General features: G+C 44.8%; 2 protein-coding genes across 5 annotated transcripts in view; one reads left to right on the forward strand and one right to left on the reverse strand.

Annotated features, from left to right (window-relative positions):
* Window positions 1–22,665, reverse strand: part of TRPM8 (transient receptor potential cation channel subfamily M member 8) — a 134,663-nt gene that overhangs the window by 47,055 nt on the left and 64,943 nt on the right. For all 4 annotated transcript variants that reach the window (XR_008998131.1, XR_005033032.2, XR_005033033.2 and 1 more), the window contains exons 7-15: window positions 19,537–19,711; window positions 18,444–18,511; window positions 16,132–16,329; window positions 10,906–11,008; window positions 9,707–9,825; window positions 5,961–6,251; window positions 3,000–3,095; window positions 2,036–2,165; window positions 359–504 (exon numbers count right to left, since the gene is read on the reverse strand). Coding sequence is in view for 1 of the 4 variants with exons in the window: in XM_036927211.2 (XP_036783106.1) it covers window positions 359–504; window positions 2,036–2,165; window positions 3,000–3,095; window positions 5,961–6,251; window positions 9,707–9,825; window positions 10,906–11,008; window positions 16,132–16,329; window positions 18,444–18,511; window positions 19,537–19,711 (1,326 nt within the window). In the remaining 3 variants the exon portion in view is untranslated. The remainder of the gene's footprint in view (window positions 1–358; window positions 505–2,035; window positions 2,166–2,999; window positions 3,096–5,960; window positions 6,252–9,706; window positions 9,826–10,905; window positions 11,009–16,131; window positions 16,330–18,443; window positions 18,512–19,536; window positions 19,712–22,665) is intronic.
* LOC118933194 (eukaryotic translation initiation factor 1-like) lies at window positions 4,040–4,381 on the forward strand. Its single transcript, XM_036927219.1, has one exon. It carries the CDS (start codon window positions 4,040–4,042, stop codon window positions 4,379–4,381), a length of 342 nt encoding a protein of 113 aa, XP_036783114.1.

The raw sequence follows: 22,665 nt of genomic DNA on the forward strand, positions 1-22,665 counted from the left end.
GCCCATTTTGCAGATGAGGAAACTAAAGCCCAGAGAGCTTGTGTCACTTGGCCCCTCACCACACACACAGGGACTGAGACCCGGGCAGCGGGACCCAGAGACCCAGCCCAGAAATATTATGCTGTTCGCTTTGTGGGAACTCAAAGAATATTCTTTCTCCTGCACCATCTCTTGAAGCAAAGATCTCTACCAATGCCTATAAGCTGCCATGTCCCTTATTGTCACCCAACTTCCCTGCTATAGCTTTTGTATTGCAGGTGAAGATTTGAATTTCATCTCATATTTCTGAAGGCGCTAATAGCATCTGAGGGAAAAGGCCCATTTCTGGGAAGGATGTTTAGTGACTGCAGGTTGTTACCTGGACCCCAGGCTGCGCGATGAAATGCTGGTCCGTCGCCTCCACCGCCAGCTCCAAGCAGCTGCTTCGACCCCAGGCTTCACAGGAGTAGACCAGCAGCTGCTCTGCCAAGCCCTCGTCACTGCTGTAACACTCCGTGAAGAGCTCTGCAGTGACATTACCACCGGAGGGAGGAGGCTGCACGCCCTGCTGGCGAACACACAGACCTGTCCTGCCCCCGCCCCCCCAGCCAGGGCCTGGCTTCAAGGAAAGCCTGCGTGCGGCCTTCCTGGTATCTAAAAGGCAGAGAGAATGCCAGAGCAACATAATTCTCTACTGGATAAAGGGATTTTCTTTACGCACACCACACCCAGCACAGCTCCTGGTGGCCACAAGTGTCAGAAAATGCTCCTCGGATCAAACTGCACGGACACCTGACAGTCCCTGTCTTGAGTGGGCTCAGCTGCTAGAGGGAGATCCAGCCCTCCACCTCCCCTTTCCCAGAGCAGCACCCCTCCATCTCATTACATTCTGTGCTCTCTAGGTGACGTTCTTTGCAGATAAGACCCGGTACAAAAAAAAGAAAAAAATTTATATAATTAACACTGACCTGCTAAATTAAGGGTGTCCTTCCATTTCAAGGCCTAATGATAGAGACTGGAGCATAAATCCTCAGAGGGAAATTTTTTCAAGTCAAAATAGTAGGAGCTATTTTTTGAAGTCAATCAGAAATGAACATAATTTCTTCAAAATATTTGTATATTAGAAGAAATAACTGGACACCTTTTTTCCAACACAGAGAAGCTAAATTCATGAGCTTCTCATTAGATAGAATAGACAAACAGGTGCGTTTTGCAGTGTACCTCACTGCAAGCTGAAAACTGCCCCCTGAAAGAGGGAAAAGCTAAGAAGGCCTAACACTTGCTGTCGTTGGGAAGCCATCGTTCCTGGATTTCTCCCACTCCCAAATGGTCCAGGCCTTCTTAGTCGGGGCACGGACAAGCCTTGATCAAGAACGACTGAACAGCAAACAGAAGACAGATCCCAGGGGGTCGTGCTCAGCGATGCCTCTCCCCCTCCCATTCCAGGTAATGAGCCCTCTCACCCTGGAGGGGGGCATGGGCTGGTCATGCCCCAAGAGATGCTCTGAGCCGCCTAACTTTTGGGGAGCCGCAGGAGGGGCAGCAGCCCTTACTCAGGCTACTCCAGGAATCATGCGTGGCGACCAGCCCAAGATGCCGCTCTGCCTGTTGCCTTTGCCATTTGTAAGAAACCAACTGTGTCCCTGACCCAAGGGCTTTGGGGTCTTCTATATATGACACTGCCAAGCTACTTGATAACTTACAAGTCAGGTTAAATCTTAGATCTATCACAGTTTCTCAACAACACCCAAAAGTAATACCCACCCAAAACTCCCCGAGGCACTGAGTTACTTAGACCTGGCCTGGGCATGGCCCTGGGCAGCTGTGGGCTGAGAGAGCCCCTGTTTTCCCACTTTCATTCTTGAAAAGTCAGTAAAAGCCGGTAGCTTCTGCCACAGCACGTGTATTATCCCTGACCTGCAGCCCCTGCATAAGGGCAGGAGGGGAGCTTGGACACGCCACTGACCTCTCCCACCTGGCCTGTGAGTGCCACAGGCGCATGCACGCCCCCTGGCATACAGGCGCCCACCTTGGAGCCCCGTCCCTGGAGGCTTACCGACTGCATGGGTCTCGTACTCATTCGCCAGCTCCTCAGACTCCCCAGCAGCATTGATGTCATTCTTCACCTTGGCCAGTGTCTTCAGAAGCTTGCTGGCTCCCAGGGCTGCCAGGGTACAGCCCTTGGTCTTTTCAAGGGGTGGAGAATGTTATGTTAATTTATAATCCCGCAAAGCAGTCAACATAAATGCCAGATAGGGATGAACTCATGGCAAAGGCAGGAAGTGGTAAAGTCTGAACTGTTTATAATGATTCAGAGTAAAATTGGCAACATACACAAAATAGCCTTGAGCTGGAATATATGCACCACTTTGAATGTGGAATCGGCATATAAAAAGAAAACAGTAAGATGAATGGCGTGAGAAACTGACAGTGAGGCTACGGTGGTGAGAGGCCTGCCTGCCCGCCATCAGGCTGTGACGGCTCAGAGAGGGGAAAAGTGGGTGAGGGCATGGACGGCCTGAAAATGCAGTTAGTAGAGCTGTGTGGAAACTCGATATTCAATATCTAATTTTTGCTCTAATGATAGAGAATGTAGCTTCCTTTCAACTGTCCATAAACCATTTACCAAAATTGTTATGTGCTGTATCACAAAGAAAAATCTCGACAAGTTACCCAAAACAGAATTTGTACAGACCCTTCTTCCTGTCCCAAATCCAACAGAAATTCATTTTTGAAAATTAAACTTAAAAACCTCGTCTGCTTGGAAAGCAACCACACACTCACACACACCTGAGAAGAACCCGCTGGGCTGCCTGCCAAGCACAGCCACCGTCCAGGGACCTCCACTCCCACACTCACTTCCATCGACCCGGGAGCAGAGGCACAGCCATCTTCATCTGATGCAAGAGATTCCATTTGATTGAAGATGGTTTGGATTAGGCACGTGAGTTTTGAGAACATCACAGCCACCACCACAAAGCTTACACTGGGGTAAATTTGGGGCAGACTTGGACATTTACCTGCTCCCAAATGACTTTGGACAGTTCCTTCTTGTTCTGAAGAATGGCCCAGATGAAGAGTGCCTGCAGCGGGTGCCGAGTAATAGGAGACACATCCTGGGAGAGGACAGAGCATGTGGTCAGCGTGTACAAGCGGAACATCACTTAAGGAGATGCACTAGTGTTAAGAATAAAAAGGGGGTTCGGGAAGCCAAGGGGAGCACCCGATGTTTGGAGGGCTCTGTAATCTGGCATATATAAATCCCTTTTAACAGCACAGTGATGTGATTTTCATCTTCACAATTCACCAAGTAGTATAATTTGATACAGAATCTTTTATCTATCATGAAAGAGTGTGCAACTAGATGGGAAGGTACAAAGGTGGGAAAATGTGCTGGCAGCAATTTAAAAATGGGATGACTTCTGACAGGCCAAAGAGAAAGCAATTCCTTCTCATCACATAAACCTGTACCTCATCTAGAAAAATCATGCAAACTAAATTCTACTTTTCATATAGTTGAAGTACAATCATCAACAACACACAACTATGCTTACTTTTTGGGAGTGTTACTCAGAATTTCAATTCCCAGTATATTAATTAGAATCCCAGCTCCTATTCAGCATTCCATATTTTCCAATGGAAACTTTTCAGATAGAAGACAACAAAATGTATACATTTCTTTTAAACTGCCCAGGTTTTTACCAAGATCCAAAATAAAAACTTCAGGCACGGTTATGGATATAGCAGAGGGTTTTAACATAAACTGTGTCAAACAGAAGCTTCCAATTCCTTCAAACCCCTAGCTCATTCAGATTTTTGCGACACACACACACACACACACACACACAAATCCTAGAATTTCAAAAGATAATGACCTAGTTTGAGCTTCCCCAGGAGCAACCAGGGATTTATTTGGCCCCAGTCACTGACCCGCCACCAAGGACTCAGCAGCCTCCCCCTGGAGCCCCCTCGCTTTCCGCGGCTGGAATATATGCACCACTTTGAATGTGCCCTCCACCCACCTTCTCCAGCCACCGCGAGGAAAAGGAACCGTATCTTTATGTCTGCTACCCAGAACCTCCACTCTTTCAACCCCTTTGCTGATGGAAGTAAGGGTGACGAGCTGCTTCCTGCTGACACCAAGGATTATATCCATATAAGAACTCAACAGAGAAACGGCAGGAAGATCCTTACTACTGTCCAAGGGATCGCTGATGATTACAATAAAAACAAACTAGTGAAGGCATTTAAGAAGAAATGTGCCTGCAATGGTACTGTAACTGAGCATCCAGAATACGAAGAAGTCAGTCAGCTACAGGGTGACCAGCACAGGAACATACACCCGTTCCTGGTGGAGACCGGACCGGCTAAGGGCGACCGGCTGGAGGTTCTCGGGTTTTAAGGGCTTTGGCCCACTGAAGCTTCAGTGGGGATTTCCTGCAATGAGTAGAATTTCCCTTCTGTCCCCTGTCACAAGTTTAAAAGCCTCACAGCTTGCATAATGTAACCATTTGGGGTCCGCTTTTAACTTGGACTAGTGCAACTCCTTCATGCAATAAACTGAACAGAGCCACACTGCTTAGTCTTCAAGTCCCTCATTTAAACAGAGGGCAAGCAGCGGGCGCCTGGCAGTGCCCGGCCTGAGACAAGCGATAACGTGAGGTTTCAGCCAAGCCGAGCCCCCAAGATCACAGATGGCTATGCCTGGCCAGAAGCCCCTCGACTCTCCCTCTGCAGAGTTCCCTGCCCTAAGAGAATGTCACCACCTGACTGGCCCTCGGCGAACCTGAGAGAGGATGGGCTAAGGCAGCAGTGGCAGCTCTACCACTAGAGGGAGCCTTTGGCTTCAGGGAAAGATGCCCTGGTGTCTCTGTCCTGACCGGGGCAAAGGGAGAGCGGCCACCTTCCCTCTGGTGAGGTGACTGGACAGCTGGCTTGCAACCAAGGTCTTTTTAACCAGACATATCCTGGCTAATTTATGTCCAAACACCAGAATGTGAGGCCAACCTTCCTTGAGTTAAACTTTTGACAAGGGAACAAACTGCAAACTGCTGCATGAGGCATGTAGCTGGCTGCAGAGCCACAAGTTACTAGCAACAGCTGCGCACGGCCACGTGAAGTCACAAACTGGACTTTGGTTTTTCTCCCTCAGTTTTAATGTTATGTAATGTTTTAACCCCTTATTTAAATAAAAGCTGTTTTCAGAAACAACAACAGAAAAGAATTTGAGTTTATTTGAGAGATGACCCCAGGAAAACCAATGGGGGAGAGAAGAAATGAGATAGAACCAATAAAGGGTGCATTAGCAGCAAGCGGTCATGATGGGTGCCTAGAGATTAACACCCCGAGGGAACCCCCGGAGCCCGAGGAGTTACCCCCTCCAAGCGGGGAGGGGCTGGGGCATTTATACACTGACTTCTGGCAGTCCCGGGCTCTGACCACACAAACCTTCAGCAAAGAGCTGCAGCTGCTGGCATCTGGAAACTGGGCCTGCCATACAGACAGCAGGAAGGCCTGGCAGAACACAGGTGGCACGCCCACAGCATGCCCTCAGGCGGAAGCCTGGATTACCCCTTTGGACACAGTCACTGCCCCTTTCATCTACAAAAGAGAATTTGGCAGTTCTCCACTCCTTTACATGGGCGACAGAGAACTGTTTTAAGCCGACCATGTCCAAAAGGCTAAGACATGAGCAGGTAGCCACTCATTTGTCCCTGTCCCCTCATTAGATGCCATGCCAAGCTTGGCAATTAAGAAAAATTGCAACAACCGATTTGAACTAGAGCACAGAGCTTAAAGCAAAGCAAGACATCAGAAAACTCACCAGACAGACCCATTAGCTTAAGTAGAAAAATTTGGCAATCCCGGTGTTCACTACTTAATGGCAAAGAGGTAAGGAGTGGGAAAGAGGGAGGCAGAGTTCATTTTGGAAAGAAGACTGAAAGATCAGAGAATTCAAGCAGCAACCGTCCGGTACATACGTGAAGTTCTATGTCTATCTCGTCCCTGCTGTTTCTGTCTTCCTTCCGGAAGCCTCTTCGGAAGTTGGCCACCAATTTCCAGACAAACGTGAGGAGGGCGTCATTATAGGAATTCTTGGCGATCTGCAGGTTCCGATACACGAGGGTGCTGAAGTGGTGGGAGAAGAGTTCAGTGAGGACGTCGTTGGTGAGAAACTTGCGCAGGTTCAAGCCGTTCTCCAGGAAGAGGCGGACGAACTTGGGTCTGTCCTTTATGAGAGCCGTGAACATGACTTCTTGAAGGTCAGCGGACTAAGGAGAAAGAGCAGAGAGTGAACTCACACTCCACGTCCAGCAAAGGGAACACAAGGTGTTTTCTTTCTTAGCCATGTCCCACTTCCAGCCACAAAGTAATAGTATCTTCAACTTCTCTTTCAATCCGGTTTTGGGAATAAATTTTATCTTTTCAATGTAACACAACATTGGATTATAACTCAGACATCTAGACAGGGGAAGAGGCAAAGTAGAATCTTGGATATTGGCCAGGTGTGGGCTTGAATGTGACGAGGCCTCTTGTTATTCTAGAGGGGAAATAATTACATGGGGCTGGTGTTGGCCAGGAATTTATCCCGGCGCCTGGCATAGAGGATGCCCACATTAGAGGCAGGGCCCAGCAGTGCAGCTCACAGCATTTCTCTGATGCCCCCAGCTGACTCCTCTCTCTGTGCCCTGGTGTCTGCCCGCTGCTCTTCAAACCACACACCACCAAGCAAATGGCAGGTCAGTTACACAACAGTAAGTCATTGGAACACTTGACAGTTTGATCTGCTTATTATTAATCTTTATCTCTACTTTCTGGGCCCCCTGATAAACCTTATCCCCCATAATTTACTGAGAATCTTAACAAAGATAATAGTGTTTACTCCAGGCAGATACCAGTGGGCAAGAGGCCACACCAGCTCTCAGATATGTCCTGTTTGTCCTCCAGAGTATTTCTCATATTCAGTTCAGTCCCAACATTAAAAATGAGCAGGTTCGCAGAAATCCACATTTCCAGCATTAAAATCCAGATGTAAGAGTGAAAACCAGAAGCTCTAACAACACGGAGAGCCATCAGCTACAGCCCAGTGGCAGCTGCTCCGGGGCCTGGGGTCTCCAGTCCCCACCATCCCCAACACCCCTCGCCGCTGTCCACCTGCCCCCTTCACTACATTCCTTGCCTGACCCCTGGTTTAGGTGACTGTCCTCTGCCGAGGGCAGCGTCCTCTGCCATCCGCTAGAGGTGGGACCTCAAACAAGACTGTGTCTCCAAGCCTGTTTACTCTTGCTTAAAATGGCCGTTTATGGGGATAAAACAAGACAAGATCCTTTCAGAGACTCACGCTCAGAGCAGGCATCCCCCTCCTGTGGGACCCGCAGAGCCCTGGAGGATTAACCAGGAAAGCGATCGCCAGCGCTACAGTTTGGTGTGAGGGGGAAGTGAGCTATGACAGTGAGACTGCTCTGTGTTCTGGCAAAGGTATATTTCTGCTATTCCGAAGATTTTTATTTTGAGAGCAATACCTACATAGTATTTAATATGTGCCAAAGTTCTAAGCACCTTGGAAACATTCCCTGATTTACTCATCATTGGTGAAGTGGGCACTGCCATTACCGCCTCCCTTTTCCGAGGCGCCGCGGCACGCTGCTGAACATTGGACAGCCGGCTCGCCGGGAGAAAACGGCCCCGACTTGTGGTACTCGCCAGTTCCTATGGTGTAAATGCCCCCACCGGGCCTGATTTCCATCTACCAAAGCGACATCACTGAATGCAGGGTGGGAACAGGCGCGGAGTAGCACACCACTGCCGGCGTTAAAAAACAACCCCCAGAGCACAGACGTAGCAATGGCAGTGAAACAACTAGAAAGTGGTGAGCCTCGGTTACTTGCTGCCTTTGCTTTTAACAAAATGTAGTTAATTCCAAGTTCATATAATTGGATTTTTAGTAATGACTGTATTTAACAACTGACTCATAAAATCTCTGAAACTTCAGCGGTCAGCTCATGCCGGCCTCCCACATGCCACTACATGGGGAAATTGAGGCACAGAGTGGCTAAGTGCCCTCCCTGCAGGGGGTAAGTCATGCAGATGGCCTGGCTCCAGGCCATTTTCATAGGCCCTTGGCGTCTAACTATCTTCAGCTGAGTTAATCAAATTAAATGTCCGATTCAATAGGTGCCTGGGTTTCTGTTCATCTGCACCACCTGACCTTACTTAAACAGAATGTTTCACACACAGGGATTCATTTATAAATCAGTTAACTAGATCTACTTACAATTCCACTTTCTCTCAACTAACTAAAGCTTTGCAATGTGTAATAGGATTCGTTATACTGCAAAGACCAAACATAAGATAATGGCCACAAAATGAATGAATAATTTAAAAATCCATAAGCCATTACTGTATTTGCATTCTATTATTCAAACTGATCTCATGTTAAGATAAATCAAGTCCTCATCTTTGATTATACAACGATGGGCCTAAAAGTGTTTTCTGAACCTGACTGGAAAGGACAGAAGCTACAAAATACTTGTGCCTTCAAACACGTATGTATTAGTATAAAATGAAATAAATTCTCTTTGCCCACAAATGACTTAAATTAATTGAGAAGAGCCAAAAACAAAGAACACATAGCCTTGCAGACCCAACCGTGATGGTGTGTAACTGCTCCTTAAACAGAGTTCCTGAGGCTGACTTAACTTTTTGTTGTATACGAGAGGGCACTGCTAAAAACCAGTCCTCCAACTGGTAAAATTCAACCTGAGAACAGTCAGTCTACTGGGAAAAAACAGTTTAGGGGACATACAGCTTCCATCCTGGAGGTGCTCATTCAGCTGAGAGTCACCATTTTTCAGCCAAAACACATTCATTGTGTGTTTCCAATTAAGTTGTTCAATTTCCCCTGTGTGCATCTCAGTGCTGACAATTCTCTTATCAGAACTAAGCCAGGCAGCTGGGGCAGGGTGCAAAATGAGCACCACTGTCTTGATTTTTAGTCGAGCTACTTCTGATAAAACCCTTTTGGCCATAATGCACATATTTATCTCACACTTCTGCCCAACAGCTTCCAGAACAAGATCTGCACCACATATGCAGATGGAGAAGCATCTTCCACATTGTAGCTGAGAGCTATAAACTTTGCAGGGTGAGAGGGGATTGACACTTTCTTACAGTAGTGCATTTTTATTATCTTTTTACAACAAACCTTCTAAGTCAGTGTGATTATCTCCTACTACTGATGAGGAAAGCAAGGCTTGGCAACACGGATGTACCAAATTGGAATAATCCTTACAAGATTCAACAACACAGACCTGGCCAGAAATGGACCAGCCCTGACACTGGAATGACGCTGTGGGGAAAAGGGAAGGTCCTATGGCCAGGGTCCTCACCTGACCCTAAACTACTTGATGATGTAACTGGCCTGCTGCTAGGCTACGGCTCCCACACCCGTAGGCAATGAGCGCGTACTGACTGAGTCACTATATAAAGAGCTCTGCCCAGGGCTGTGGGAGGAGGCAGAGACGAGGTGGCTTACGGACCTGCAGACTACTGGAGGCAGACATGATTGTAGTGCTCGGCCTACCACTGGGAGAATGAAGCCGGGTACAGAAGCTTTTATCCCAAGAACTGTTCCATTTGCCATTTCTCGGTCTCACTGCATCTACAGTGAACTTGCCTGGGGCTGAAACCCTCAGCCGAGGCAGATCCGTGAGGGCTTCTTATTTACCTCCCACCGGCGGTCATTGGTGAAGATCTCATCACTGGCCAGGTCCAGCTGGTTCCATTCCAGCAGCAGCTTCAGCTGGGCACTCCAGTTGTCCCTATCTTGTTCGTTGGTGCTAAAGGCTGAAGAGGACAGGGGAAAAGCCAACTCACCAAAAGCCCAGAAATAAGGGTCAGAGCCACGCAGCACAGGAAGGTCTAAGCATACTCCCTTAGACTCACACTCAGAACTGCCATTTCACTTTATTTACACTCATTCTTATCCATATTCTGCATGTCCCAAAGTCTATCATGAGGATCAATTCCAGCAGTAATAGTATCTTTCCATTTCATATCCTAACAGTTTAACTATGGTAGATTGATGTTTTTCCACAGATTCAGATCCCATAAATGATATATTTCAAGGCCCATATCTGACTAATACTATATCTAAATCTATGAAATAATGAGCCACATTAAAATGATGCTGTTTATCTTTTCCAGAACTAATATATTCTGTATCTATGTATCTCTACACATATAATCCCTTTTAATAAATATCCTCACAACCAAATTTCTGGCAAGCACAATAAGAATGATTGTAATAAATAATTAGTGCTTAAAGCACACTTCCCAGGGGGTTTACCCTACTCTACACACTTTATGTATATTAATTAGGCAGCTCAACTCTACATGGTCTTTGCCAAGGATCTATTTATTCCAGGTAATATCAGCCTGATGGGATTCTAAGACAGCAAAGATCACAGAGAATTTTAAAACTGAGTCTCATTCATAAGTTTCAGGAGATCTGTAAACCCCCGAAACTGAGTGCAAAATTATTTTATGAGTATGAGGTGTCTTTGTGTGGTGTACGTCTGTGTGGAGCCCTAGGACAAGGCCCATAGCTCTTATTACATTCTCAGAGGAGTTTGAGATGCAGATAAAGATTTTAAAACCACCATTAGAGGCAGCTCTTTAGAGAGTGCTGGGATCATATTTGACCAGCAATTAATGACATAAAAATTCTTGTCCTCTTAAATGTACACCAGCAAGGACATTCAACTCAGGAGGTCAATAGTGCTATTCTGGCTTCCGATCTATGATCATCAAAATTAAAGTGTGAGGTTGTATTTCAATAAAGCTATTTAAAAAAATAAATGCAGCCATTGACAAGTTACAGAAAGCAACACAAAGCTGAAGCTTCTAGCGGGGCTCTTTACTCACCTTTGTACAAAGCATAGGAAATGGCATTGCTCACAGTTTCATCCCCAGCTTCTTCCATTTTAATAATTGTTAAGAGGTGGGAACTTTCAAGAATTTCTCTGAGCTGGCAAGATTTAAAAGAGCAGAGTTGTCAGCCGACTGACTTCCGGCATGAGGAATGTACACCTCTCTTTTGGGGAGGAATCCCTTATTCCGTTTATTTTAAGGCCAACCATAGGCTGTCGCGGTCTCCTCACCTCACCTCCAGTGCCTGGACTCACGGCATCTAGTTCCTAAACTGGAATGAGTCCTTGACCACATGAGAACAAAGTACTGGTCAAACAAGGGCACACATTTCCAAAGCCCCTCAGTGGCTTGGGGTGAGTGAGTGAGTGAGTGAGTGTGTGTGTGTGTGTGTGTGTGTGTGTGTGTGATGAAGCCTGACTCATGGTAGGTGCTTAACTGTTGAATGAGTGAATAAATGCAGAAAGAGCAACAGAAAACCACAGAAACTGCCCAAGTGTGGTGAGGAGGGCTTAACCTAAAGGAAAAAAGTTCAGTGTGAACAGTAGCTCTAGGATTTGATGATTGGATAAAGACATAAATTCATTTGCTATAATATCCTGATTTTTCTGTAAAGTTTAATTTTAAAACCCTTTTTAAAATTAAAGAACTGGGGGATGGGCAGAGCACACCCCTCCACCCCATTCCAGGTTCCAAGTGTCGGTGAGCTTGGTGGGAGCTTCTAGAAGAGCCTTTCTAGAGGACGAAGTGAGCCTGGTTTGGGGGAGGCTGAGTTGCTGGGGGGTAGGGGGGGTTCCTGACAACATTTGGAAATACAGAGAGTCTTGGCTGGTGGGAGAAGCAAGTCTCAGGTCAGGCTGGAAGGAAGGAAAAGGTAGGCTAGGAAGGGCCCTTGAACAAGGATGTTAGCAGGTGACCTTCAAGGCTGCAGTGTCCTGGGAAAGGGGGTGCTGGAGGCCTTGGTTCAGAAGATGAGACATCTGTCTTCACCAGCAGTGACAAGGAGTCAAAGGGAAACTGCAGGAAAACACACCTCAGGGGTGTTGACAGGCAGTGTGGTGGGGAGACAGCATGAAGGGAAGGGCGCCTCCTCCATGCTGGCTGACTCTGCTCAGAAAAGGAAATTGGTCCAGTTAGAAATAACAGGCAGGGAGGGGCCCAGGTCCCCTAGTTCTGGGGCATAAGTAGAGGTGGGCAGTACAAAGGGATGAGACCTCTTTTCTTCTGAAATGAAAAGGAAGAAGGAGAAAGCAACTATGGACACAGAACACACTGATGGGCCCAGAGACAGCTGCAGGGGATCCTAACTGGTGTCTCCTCCCCAGTGCACGGCGGCCTCCTTTGATCCTGCCCCCTCCACAGCCAGTGTGGGCTTTCCTGCACACAACTCTGAGCACATTCTCACCCTGCTTCAAACCCTCAATGACTTCCCATTGCAACTGAATAAGACCCAAACCTCAAAGCAGTGATCAAGGAGCCTCCTGGTCTGCAGCTTCCATTCAAATTTCTACCCTCCCTGTTATCTTACAGTTCCTAGGTAGGCTGTGCTTGCCTCGCACCTCAGGACCTTTGCACATGCTGTTCTCACCATCACAGTCCCAGCCTTCACCCACTAACTCTACCAGCCTTCAGATCACAGCTCCTAAGTCACTGCCTCTGAGAAGAGGTCCCCTGAGAGGTCTTCCACCCCAGGCCAGGCTCCCTTGCTTCATGCCCTTCTGAACCCATGTTACCTTTCTTCAGAACACACATTCCACGTGGAAATTAAACAATGCATTGTGTTGTAATCACTCTACAAGAACCTTTTTTCAATTTCTTTTTCTCTATGAGGACAAGGACTCCTTCTGTTATATATGCTGTTCTTTCTGAAATGTCTCTTCCAGAACCTAGAGTATAACCTGTGCTGAATAAATATCAACTGTATAAGTGAATAGATGAAAGAATTTGAAATAAATGAATGGATGGTACCTAGGTTAGAGAATCAGTTGGGAGACTATGAAGGGTCAAGTTCCTGGAAGGTAAGGAGTAGGTATAGGGGAACAGCTCTGACACCTGGTAGGAGAGGAGGGCATGAGCCCAGAGGAGAAGCATATGGGGTCTCTTGGAGAAGCTGAGACACTGTGAGTCGAGGTTTGGGGATTAGCTGTTCACAAGAGCAGTAAAGTCAGCTATAATTCTCCTGGGAGGTTGTGCAATTAATATCTGATTGAATATATATTTATGAATTAATAATACCATTCTAAAGCTTGGTCTTTTGGGAAATCTGTACCATTTGCAGAACCCCAAATGAGTGCATAATTAAAATACTAGACTAATTTTTCTTATGGATATATGCCTTCTGACTGACATGATTATAATCATGATATATCATTAGCATATTTTATATTAATATGGATTAGCTATGAATCCCAGGAAGGAGTAAATATAATCACAGACAGTGAAATACATCTGATTTTTAGCCCGTTTCAGATGAGTTCCCCATAGCGGTTTTCTTAAAGAAGGAATCAAAATCCCTCATAGAGCGTGTGGGACCCACTAGATGGTGTCTGTTCTTTGGACATGATGCAGCCCAGATTCTGTAAGCCAACATGTAGAGGAGTAAGAGGAAAGACCCTGGAACGGATCCGGGGCCACCTTGTGGGGGGTCAAGAGCTGTCTACTCCTTCCTCTGTGGGCACCCATCCATAACCACTGCATGTCCTCCACAGGCGTTTACCTTGAGTACCGTGCTCAACACACAACGTCTCACGCTGGTCTCTATGCTTTGGGATTCCACTGGTATGTGTGGAATTGACTCACACTGTGAGTCAGTATGTGGGGAATTACTTACCTGAAAATGGATAACACTTCCAGGAGGAAGGACCCTTTTCCTTACCACATATTTCCATGCAGGGGGAGCTCCATCCAAATTAGGCCCCTTGGTATTTTCCACCCCTTCACCTACTCCTACTCAAGGTGGAGGACTGCCATCCCCGGTTGGTGACTCTGCCCTTGCACGGCCAGCCCTTTCCTGAATCTCCACTGGGATCTGCTCCTGGCAGAGGGCCTCGCACCGAGCCTGGTGGGGGGCAGGGGCTGTCCATGGCTGCCTCTGTCCAGGTGGGCTCGTCTGGCTCATTCTGGGGCTCAGCATAGGGAGGCCCACTGTGGCTGCACCTCTAAGCCACATCTTTCAACTTCACCTTCATCATCAAGGAGGCTGATAAAATTTTGATCTCTGTTTACCTGATTCCTGTGACTGTCTCTTGACTGGACTTGGCCAAGATACAAGAAAATCCCAGCATGAGCTTTCTTATAAAACCACAGTGTTACCTTTTCAGTAAAATCTGCAAAGTGCAATATTTCAAGTAGGAGGATCATATGAGCACAGGTTAGAGCAGGACACTGTTCAGCACCAACGCTGACGCTCAGCTCTGGGAAGAAGATGCATGTGCGCGTTCAAATTCTAATGTTTAGATAAGGAGGCTTATCCAGGAAGGACTTGCTTCCCAATCACTTCAATCCCCCTGCACCTCATCAGGATTAGCAGCTAACTGCCCACTCATCTGAAATTAAATAAAATCAATAGAGTCCCACTGTGTGTTAATTTACTACAGAGGACCTGGCCACCTGGAAGGCTGGGTTGATCTTTCTCATTATTCACCAGGATTTGGTTTACTCCAGGCTTGCCTTAAAAAAATGACAAAGACTGCCTTGAGCAAGAAAATGATCTTCACTATTCCAAGATTCCAGTTTACTACAATAGCTATTTTGAGGTTCTTCTGTAACTAACTACTGTTGAAATGAAAAGCTAGTTAAAGAATGTTTTTTCTATTATTTATACTAAATCCAACCTTTGACTCTCAAGATGAAATGGACTCTGTTATTAAAATAATTCTTGTTGCCTATGGTCTGTTATTTTCTTTATGGAACGTTTTCCAAGTGGCAAGCACATGCTCCTAAAAATATCCACATATTAAAGGCCATTTCCAGTTAACAGCAGTCATGAAACAGAGAAAAGTGAGAAAGCACAGCATGAAGTTAAAATCCTTCTGGCAGTAAGAAGCATAATAGATATTCTAGTAAGTGGACATTTCTGACATGATCTAATGAGAAAGGTGGGAGATACTGAGCTGAATCACAGGCCAATTAATTTGGAAAAGCAATTATTATGTAGTAAGGACTTCTCCGACAGATGGAGACTCAGTTTAGGACTGTATTTCTAAAATATTACAAGATTGTTTTCCTTCCCACCACTGTAGGGTGAGGGTCTCCAGAAAAAAAAAAACACAAAGATGATCCATTGTGGGATTTGCTCTGGCCTGCTGGGGGGCCCAGCTTATTTTTTTGACTTCACCCAGGTGCTGCTTTTCCTCCTCCAGCCCTAATCAAATGATTTGCAACCTGGGCAATTGATTTAGCAAGCAAGCCCAAAACAGCCTAGTAAAAACAGGAAGGATTCCATCTTGAAGATAAGATTGCATTTTAAAACCCAATCAGTTAAAAAGTAAGTTTTTTAACATACTCTTTAACAAACACAGTAACTCAGTCCATGCTGGGAGTGAAGCAGGCAGTCTTGATTGATATATTCCCAGACCAGGAGGCTGCTATCCTGGGAGAAAATCAGAGCAGTAATTTCTTGTAAATAACCCAGAAGACTGATAAGAAACTTAATGTCTCTTCAAAGATAAACATTTTGGGACCACTTAACAGGTGTGTATCCCTAGCCCTTTGTCTCTCAAACACCTATAAAATCCCCTAGACAGCACATCACTCGTCACACCGGGCTCTCTTGTTCCCTCTTCGTGTGAGCCAGGAGCTCTGTCCTCTCACTTTATCTCTAAATAAAAGCCTCTGCCTTGATCTCCTACCTTGAGTGTTTGCAAAGTTCATTCTTTGACTCCACAACAAAAAGCCCGGCATTGGTAACACACAAAAGACAGAAGCTAAACATCTATTGACATCGTGGTGTAAAAGGATTGATTACCAGCTTTGCAGACAGACTTGAGTTTAAGCCCCATAAGGTATTGCTTATGAGACATTGAGATTTGGTAAGTCATTTGACTTATGTGAACTTCAATGCCCAATAAGAAACCTGGTTTGGGCTGGGGTACAATTCCAAAGTCACTGAGAATGTATAAAATACCCACAGTCGCTAGAGCAGCTGGGCAATCAAGCTTCCTCCCTCCCCGAGAACCCGGCTTCCTTTTTCTCCGCCTGCTGAAGTCTCCCCCTTCAACTCACCCATTTGATCCAACTCTCTGTTTCTTCCTCGGGCAGCCGGGACACGGTGCGGGGTAAGAAGCGCACCAACTTTTCCTTGATGATGGAAGATGTCAGGACGTCCTCCACCTCCACCAGGCTTGCGATCACATCCACTATCTGCCCCGAGCCTTCCACCACCACACAGGGAATTTTACTCTTGATCGAGGTATTGATGGCCTGGGAGAGGGGAAGTGGAGTGGGCCAGATGGAAGAGACACAGATGACCAGCAGAGCCCAGCCAGGACCGAGGTTCTAGATCGAGTTGGTCCACACATTGATACAGTGACTCATCCTTCCATTTTTTCCTTTGGGGTTTTATTTTTCATCAAAGCAAACCAATGTTTGCAATTGCTTTATAAGTGAAAAATGTAAGCCAGTGGTATTGTATTCTGGGCTAATACCAAACTCCTTAACAAGGACATGTATGACTAGCTTTTTCCCATAAATAACTGCTTTAAAATATCTCAGTATATAATCATTCCAGATGCTGCATCACAGATTTCAGTGACAACACTGAAGATGCATTCAGTGGTATCATTGATAGCTTATCTGATAGAGGTCAGCAATATTCATGCTCTTAAGGTATGAAAATACCTTCAAAGCAGAAGCCACATATTTTATATTACATTGACTCACATATTTCCCTACTCAAATAATTTCCCCTGTCCTTTTTATTCAAAGAGAATAAAAATATATTTGCTTCTTGGGTAAACTCCTTCCACATTTTTATTTCCTTTATAAAAAGCACAGAGATCAGCATAGGGGAATCAGAGCTTAAGAATTTTAATTACTTGACCTCAAGACAAAGTGATCTACATACAGATGCAGAAGAAATTGTGATGGCCCTTCCTTTAGCCAAGACTGAACGCTTTCCTTAGAGAAGACGTCACCCATGAAGTGTGTGGTGCTTCATTAGGGCAGGCAGAGGGTTGTTCACAGATGCCATCTGTACCTCTCTACCCACACTGAAGGTGGGTATGAGGGCTGTGCTGGGTAGGGGTGGGGATGGTAGGAGAGGGAGCCGAAAGACAGGGGCTTAAGAGCTGCAGGGACACTTGGCTGGTGTTTCCCGTCTTCTCCCTCCCCTATCCTATCCCCTGTTCTGTGGGCTGTTATGGGCTGAGCAGGTGCTCCTAGAGAATGCTGTAGAGATGCAGAGCCCTAGGCCTGGAACCGAATTCTAAATCTAACATTTGAGACAGAGAGAGTGAAGTAATCAGCTTTCAATACCTCCTCTCGATCTCTTATCCTCTTTTATGTGTCTGATCCTTCAAGTGTTCACATACTGGCAATTGCACATTTAACAAAGCTCTGTTTCAGTTCTTCCCTGAAAGATTTTATTTACAATAGTCTCAGTATACCTCATAGCAGGTACTAAATAAATGCTGTTGATGTACAAATGCAAAGGCCACTATCTATAAAAGAATAAACAGAGAGATGTGCTAGATTATGATTCCAAATACCTTTGCCAGGAATTACCATAACTCCAGGGGTACCCTCTGGAAAGGGAGGAGAAGGATGGAGAATCACAGATCTCTCTACTCCGATCCTTGTCTTGAAATCAAAATAGTGTGGAGGCAATGGGGAAATAGTCAAATGAACATGGAAATTAAAGGAAGGTTAAAAATTACTTTCTTGTAATATCTTATTCCTAGAAAAATGAGATCTTGAAGATGATGCTCATGCCTTCATCCTGACTAAAATGCAGTCATACTGATGCCTTTTAAGAAGTCAAACAGGCCCGCTGCAGACAAGCTGAGCTCACTAATATCGGAGTCTGCATGGGTGGGGTGGGACGCAGAATGCTTGCTCAATTACTCAATGCTGGAAGTACAGAGTCATTCAAGAAACTCTCTATGATCTCTGAATTGCTTAGGGTTTGGGAATCCCCCATGAGAGGGCATCCTTGCAGGCCCAGGAAGCACGTGGACGGCTTTAGGTGGTCTGGACCTATCTGGTGGCAATCTGGGGGTGTGCGATCCCAGCTCATCCCTATGCAGATGGGGTGGCCAGGGGCTTCCAATACGCATGCTGGTCACCATGAGTTACTGATAACTCTTCTCTTTGTCAGGTTGACGGTCAAACCAGCACCAGGTATCCGGGCCCTTCATGGCCTTCCAGTCTCTCCCCTCTAAGCCAGTTAAGGGACCATTACAGGACAGAAACAATGCTACCTACTTGCTATAGTAAAAGAAATTAGGTTAGATTCGGTGAGCCCCAAAGCCCTGGAAATACATATTTGTTGAGTAAGCTTGTTGACTGATCTTCTAGAAAACTAAATGAAGACTCACCTTCAAAGTCTCTTTTCCACCTCCTTGGGCAAAACACACAATGGGGATCTTGCCGCCGTAGTTGGAATCTGTAAAACATAAAACATAAGACTTAACTTTGGGCTCTTCAGAAATACTCGCCTACCTCCAGGGAGAGGTGGACCAGGAGTCTCTGCCCCAGGAGCCTGGGCTGTGGAGTGACGGCTGCAGATCTCACAGACTTGGCATTGATCTGCCCATTGATCATGATAGGCACATCTCTGTGCCCCAAACTTGTAACAGCAGGACACGGTTTGCATTTGTTACTGGTATTTAAAATGCTACAATCTGTGGATTATGTAATTACTAATACATAAGGCCAGGTTCAAGTTTATCCTGAAAATAATTACACTCTCACTTATTTGCACAAACCTATGCTTTCTTGAGTGGGTGAAAAATGTGTATAACTCTACGTGCTCTCAAGGGAGAGTACGGCATATACACACGTGTTCCCCCACAGACATCCCACTGAGAAAGGGAAAAGGCCGAGAGCATCTCCACCCAACAAGTCCCTGTCAGGGAGTCTATCGCTACGTCATGAGGTGGTCTGGTTCCACAACAGAACACGGCAGGAAGAGAATTTGTCACTTTCCAAGGCAAACACAAGCTTTCACTCAGTTGCTGCATTCTTCCCTTAAGCCCAATGTTGTAAGTGGCCCTATTAGAGAGAATTAGCCGAGACTCAAAGTAAACAGCCAACTGTTAAGCTAGTGGGTTGGTTTTTATCATTTCTACCCTAGCCAACTGCATTGCTTCCTAAGTTCAGATTTGCCATCATGGATTTTACTTGATCTTAAGTGTTGTGTAAGAGATGGCAGGCTTTCTGTACTCGCAAACCAAAGCAGGACAGGGCAGCACTTATCCCTGCTCCAGCACGTTGCAGGATACATACCACAGGACCCTGGGCAGGTGCACTCCAAGCATGTTAAAGGAAGAAGAGAGGTAACAGCTCTTCTTGGCGATAGGACACCTCATCAGGGGCACTCACCATGCTTTACTCAACAACTGGTCACTATCTGGCTGCCTCTGCTCTTGGTATCATGTGTGCCTAAGGTCCTACTTCCTGAATACTGACCTTGAATAGTGCGCTCAGAGATGTACTTCTCTAGCTGATTGCGGAGCTTCGCTTCCACGGTGGGATGCCCGTGGCAGCCATTGTCCACGAGCAGCAGATGGGTGTGATTGTTGTCCAGGATGTACAGGGGGTCTCTCTTAAAGTCATCCATAATGTACTGAGCTGAAAAATAGCCCTGAAAAGTACAGAGAAATTAGTCTTTGAGATTTATCTGTGGGCCAAGAAGCATGCTGATATTTTTATATGTTCATATTAAAGCCAACCCTTTGGGTTCAGCTAGTGATGCCTCCTCCCAGATTGCTAAATTCAGAAGGGTATTAAAGATTTTATAGCACAGCCTTTCAATTTAAATATGAAGAAATGAAGGTTCAAAATGGTTGGATCACTTGCTCATTGCCACATAAATGTGACAATGTAAGGATTCAATTCCCAATCCAGTACTTGTTCCATCTCCCTGTTCTCTTTTATATAAATTCACTGAAGCTGATCGCACCCAGGAAAAAGTGTATATGTGTATGTGTGTGTTTGTGTGTGAGTGTGTGTAAATGTGAGTGTGTGTGAGTATCCAGGTAGGGTAGACATTGACATGCACACATACGTATTTGTCTGGAATCTATCATATGCCAACACCTGGACCAGGGTGTCAGGATTAGAAAACGGCTAAGATGGAGTCTGCTCTTCTGAAGTCCATAGTTATGGGACCACAAAGTGAAGCAATCACATACTCTGTCCTAACACTCGATACTGGAGAGTAAGAAACTGCTGCAGGAGCATACAGGGAGGAGCTCCTGACCCCGGTGTCCCTTTCAAAGGTGTGTACTTTTTAAAGTATTAGGGTTGCATTAAAAGGTGTTTCAATCTGGACTCCAAGAATTCAAGTCGGAAACTCAATGGGGAAAAGAAGGTTATTGACTCTATTAACAACACATAAACAATCAGAACAAAGGCAGAGTGAAAAGTAAAATGCACATGCTGCAATGAACTCATATTCTCTAGGTGGGGCTTGCCCAGCCAGGGGCTCCCATCAGGAGAGTCCTGGAAATGACAGATGATGTAACATTCGCAAGTCCTGCATCCAGGCGTTTGATAGAGGAATCCTATAAACGTCCCTGGAACAAATAATTCCCACTCCATTTATACTCTTCCAGAATACAACACTGATTCCAAAACCTTCACAACGAAAGAATCACAAAAGGAACGGCCAAAGACCAGGCCCTCTAATGAATAAGGATACAAAAATCCTAACAAATCCTTGGCTAATTAAACCCAGCAGGATTGTTAAGGAACAATTAGTGTTGTTTCCAGGACCCAGTCCATTTGATTATGGCTTAAAGGAGAAAAACACCCACCCAACAGATGCAAAAAGACATTCTGTGCTCAACACTCATTCTCAATTTAAAAAATTATAAACCAGAAATAAAAGGATGATGCCTTACGATCCTGTTTTTAAAATATATGTATACTGAACCTTTCACCAAATCCTACTTACTGGTGAAAAAACAAGACTCCTTCCCACTAACTATGGTACCAAGTATCTTGGAGGCCTGTCAGGAAAACCTGCTATCATCACTGTTATTTAACATTACACTGGACCTTTTACCCAAGGCAACAAAAAGATGAGCATAAAATTATGCAAGGTATCATTAAATAGAAGAGTTATTTCAAAAGTCACACTATTTACCAATATGGTTGCAAACATAGAACACCCAGAGAACCTGCTGAAAACCCATTAGAACAGGGAAAATAGTTCATAAAATATCTGACTTAAAACAACAGCAAATCTTATATATATACACACACCAGCAAAAATCACTTCAAAAATTACATTGAATAAAAGGCCCCCTTCACAATAATAATAAAAATACAAAATCTTTAGAAGTAACATTAAGAAGAAATATGCAGGCCCTAACGAGGAAAACTGTAAAACTTTCCTGAATGACACAGCCTTGCATAAGTTGAGACGTACCATGTTACTGGAAGAGAGCTTGATATTATATAACTACTTCAATGTTCCTGCATCAGCTTATAGGATTTCATGAACCCACTCAGTGAGTGTGAAATTTTACTGCATTGTTCTGTCATGTGACTGTATCCTGACAAAGGGATTTTAAAGTTTAAATAACAAAGACCAATGGAGGCATGAACTATCTTTTCCTGCATATGTAACGTGACAGTAATTTTTAAAGTGCAGTACTAAGTCAAGGAAAAAAACAGCTGATGTAAGTTAAGAAAAAAAAAACCCAAAGAGATCCTCAATATCATGTAAAATTTTAGGGTTTCTGAAATGTGGTAGTTTCAGTCCAGCTAAACTGCTAAACTGGGTCCTGGTCCAGCACCAGCTAGCAATGGCGGGGTTTGTAATGAAGCTATGAGCAAAAACAACATAGGAAGAGATGGCCAACAAACTTATCATGAACAACTATCAGGCTCAATTATGTGAAAGACCAAGTGCTATTGTTCAGGGAGACAGAAAAGATACAAGGAAGTCAGCAAAAATGTTTGTGGTCTCTAATACATACAGAAGCATGAGATTTTTATAAATTGCTGGAGAAAGAGCAAATCTGTGCCCTTTCTGGAAAACCATTTCAAAATATGTTTCAAGAGCATGAAAACTATTCATACTAAATGTCCAATAATCATACTTAAAGGTAATCACTAGGGAATTTAATATTTGGATAAACATATCATTAAAATATTTCTTATAATATCAAGAATGGATATACACCTAAATATCTAATAATAATAATAGGGGAATCTTCAGGTAGATTACTGTTCAAACATGAAGGAAAATTATGGAGCACTAAAATGCTATTTTCAAAGATTTTCTGTCAGGGAAATATTTACAGTCTGAAATAGAAAATTATCAAAACGATGTATATCAATCTAATGCCTAGAAAAGACATACATGCGCTAAAGTCTTGATGGTGACCATCACTGAGTTGTGGAATTAAGCATGATTTTGATTTTCCTCATACTTTTCTGCATTTTCCATGCTTTCTACCATAAGCGTGTATTATTTTTAGATATTCAAATTATAGTGCTGGCTTTTAATTCCTTTTATGTTTCTGTTAACGATAATCTCTAGTGATTCAGAATAGTTTTGCAGCAAACATATACTCTTGTGACTTC

The sequence above is a fragment of the Manis pentadactyla genome, chromosome 6, assembly GCF_030020395.1.
Source record: "Manis pentadactyla isolate mManPen7 chromosome 6, mManPen7.hap1, whole genome shotgun sequence".
NCBI classification, from domain to species: Eukaryota; Metazoa; Chordata; class Mammalia; order Pholidota; family Manidae; genus Manis; species Manis pentadactyla.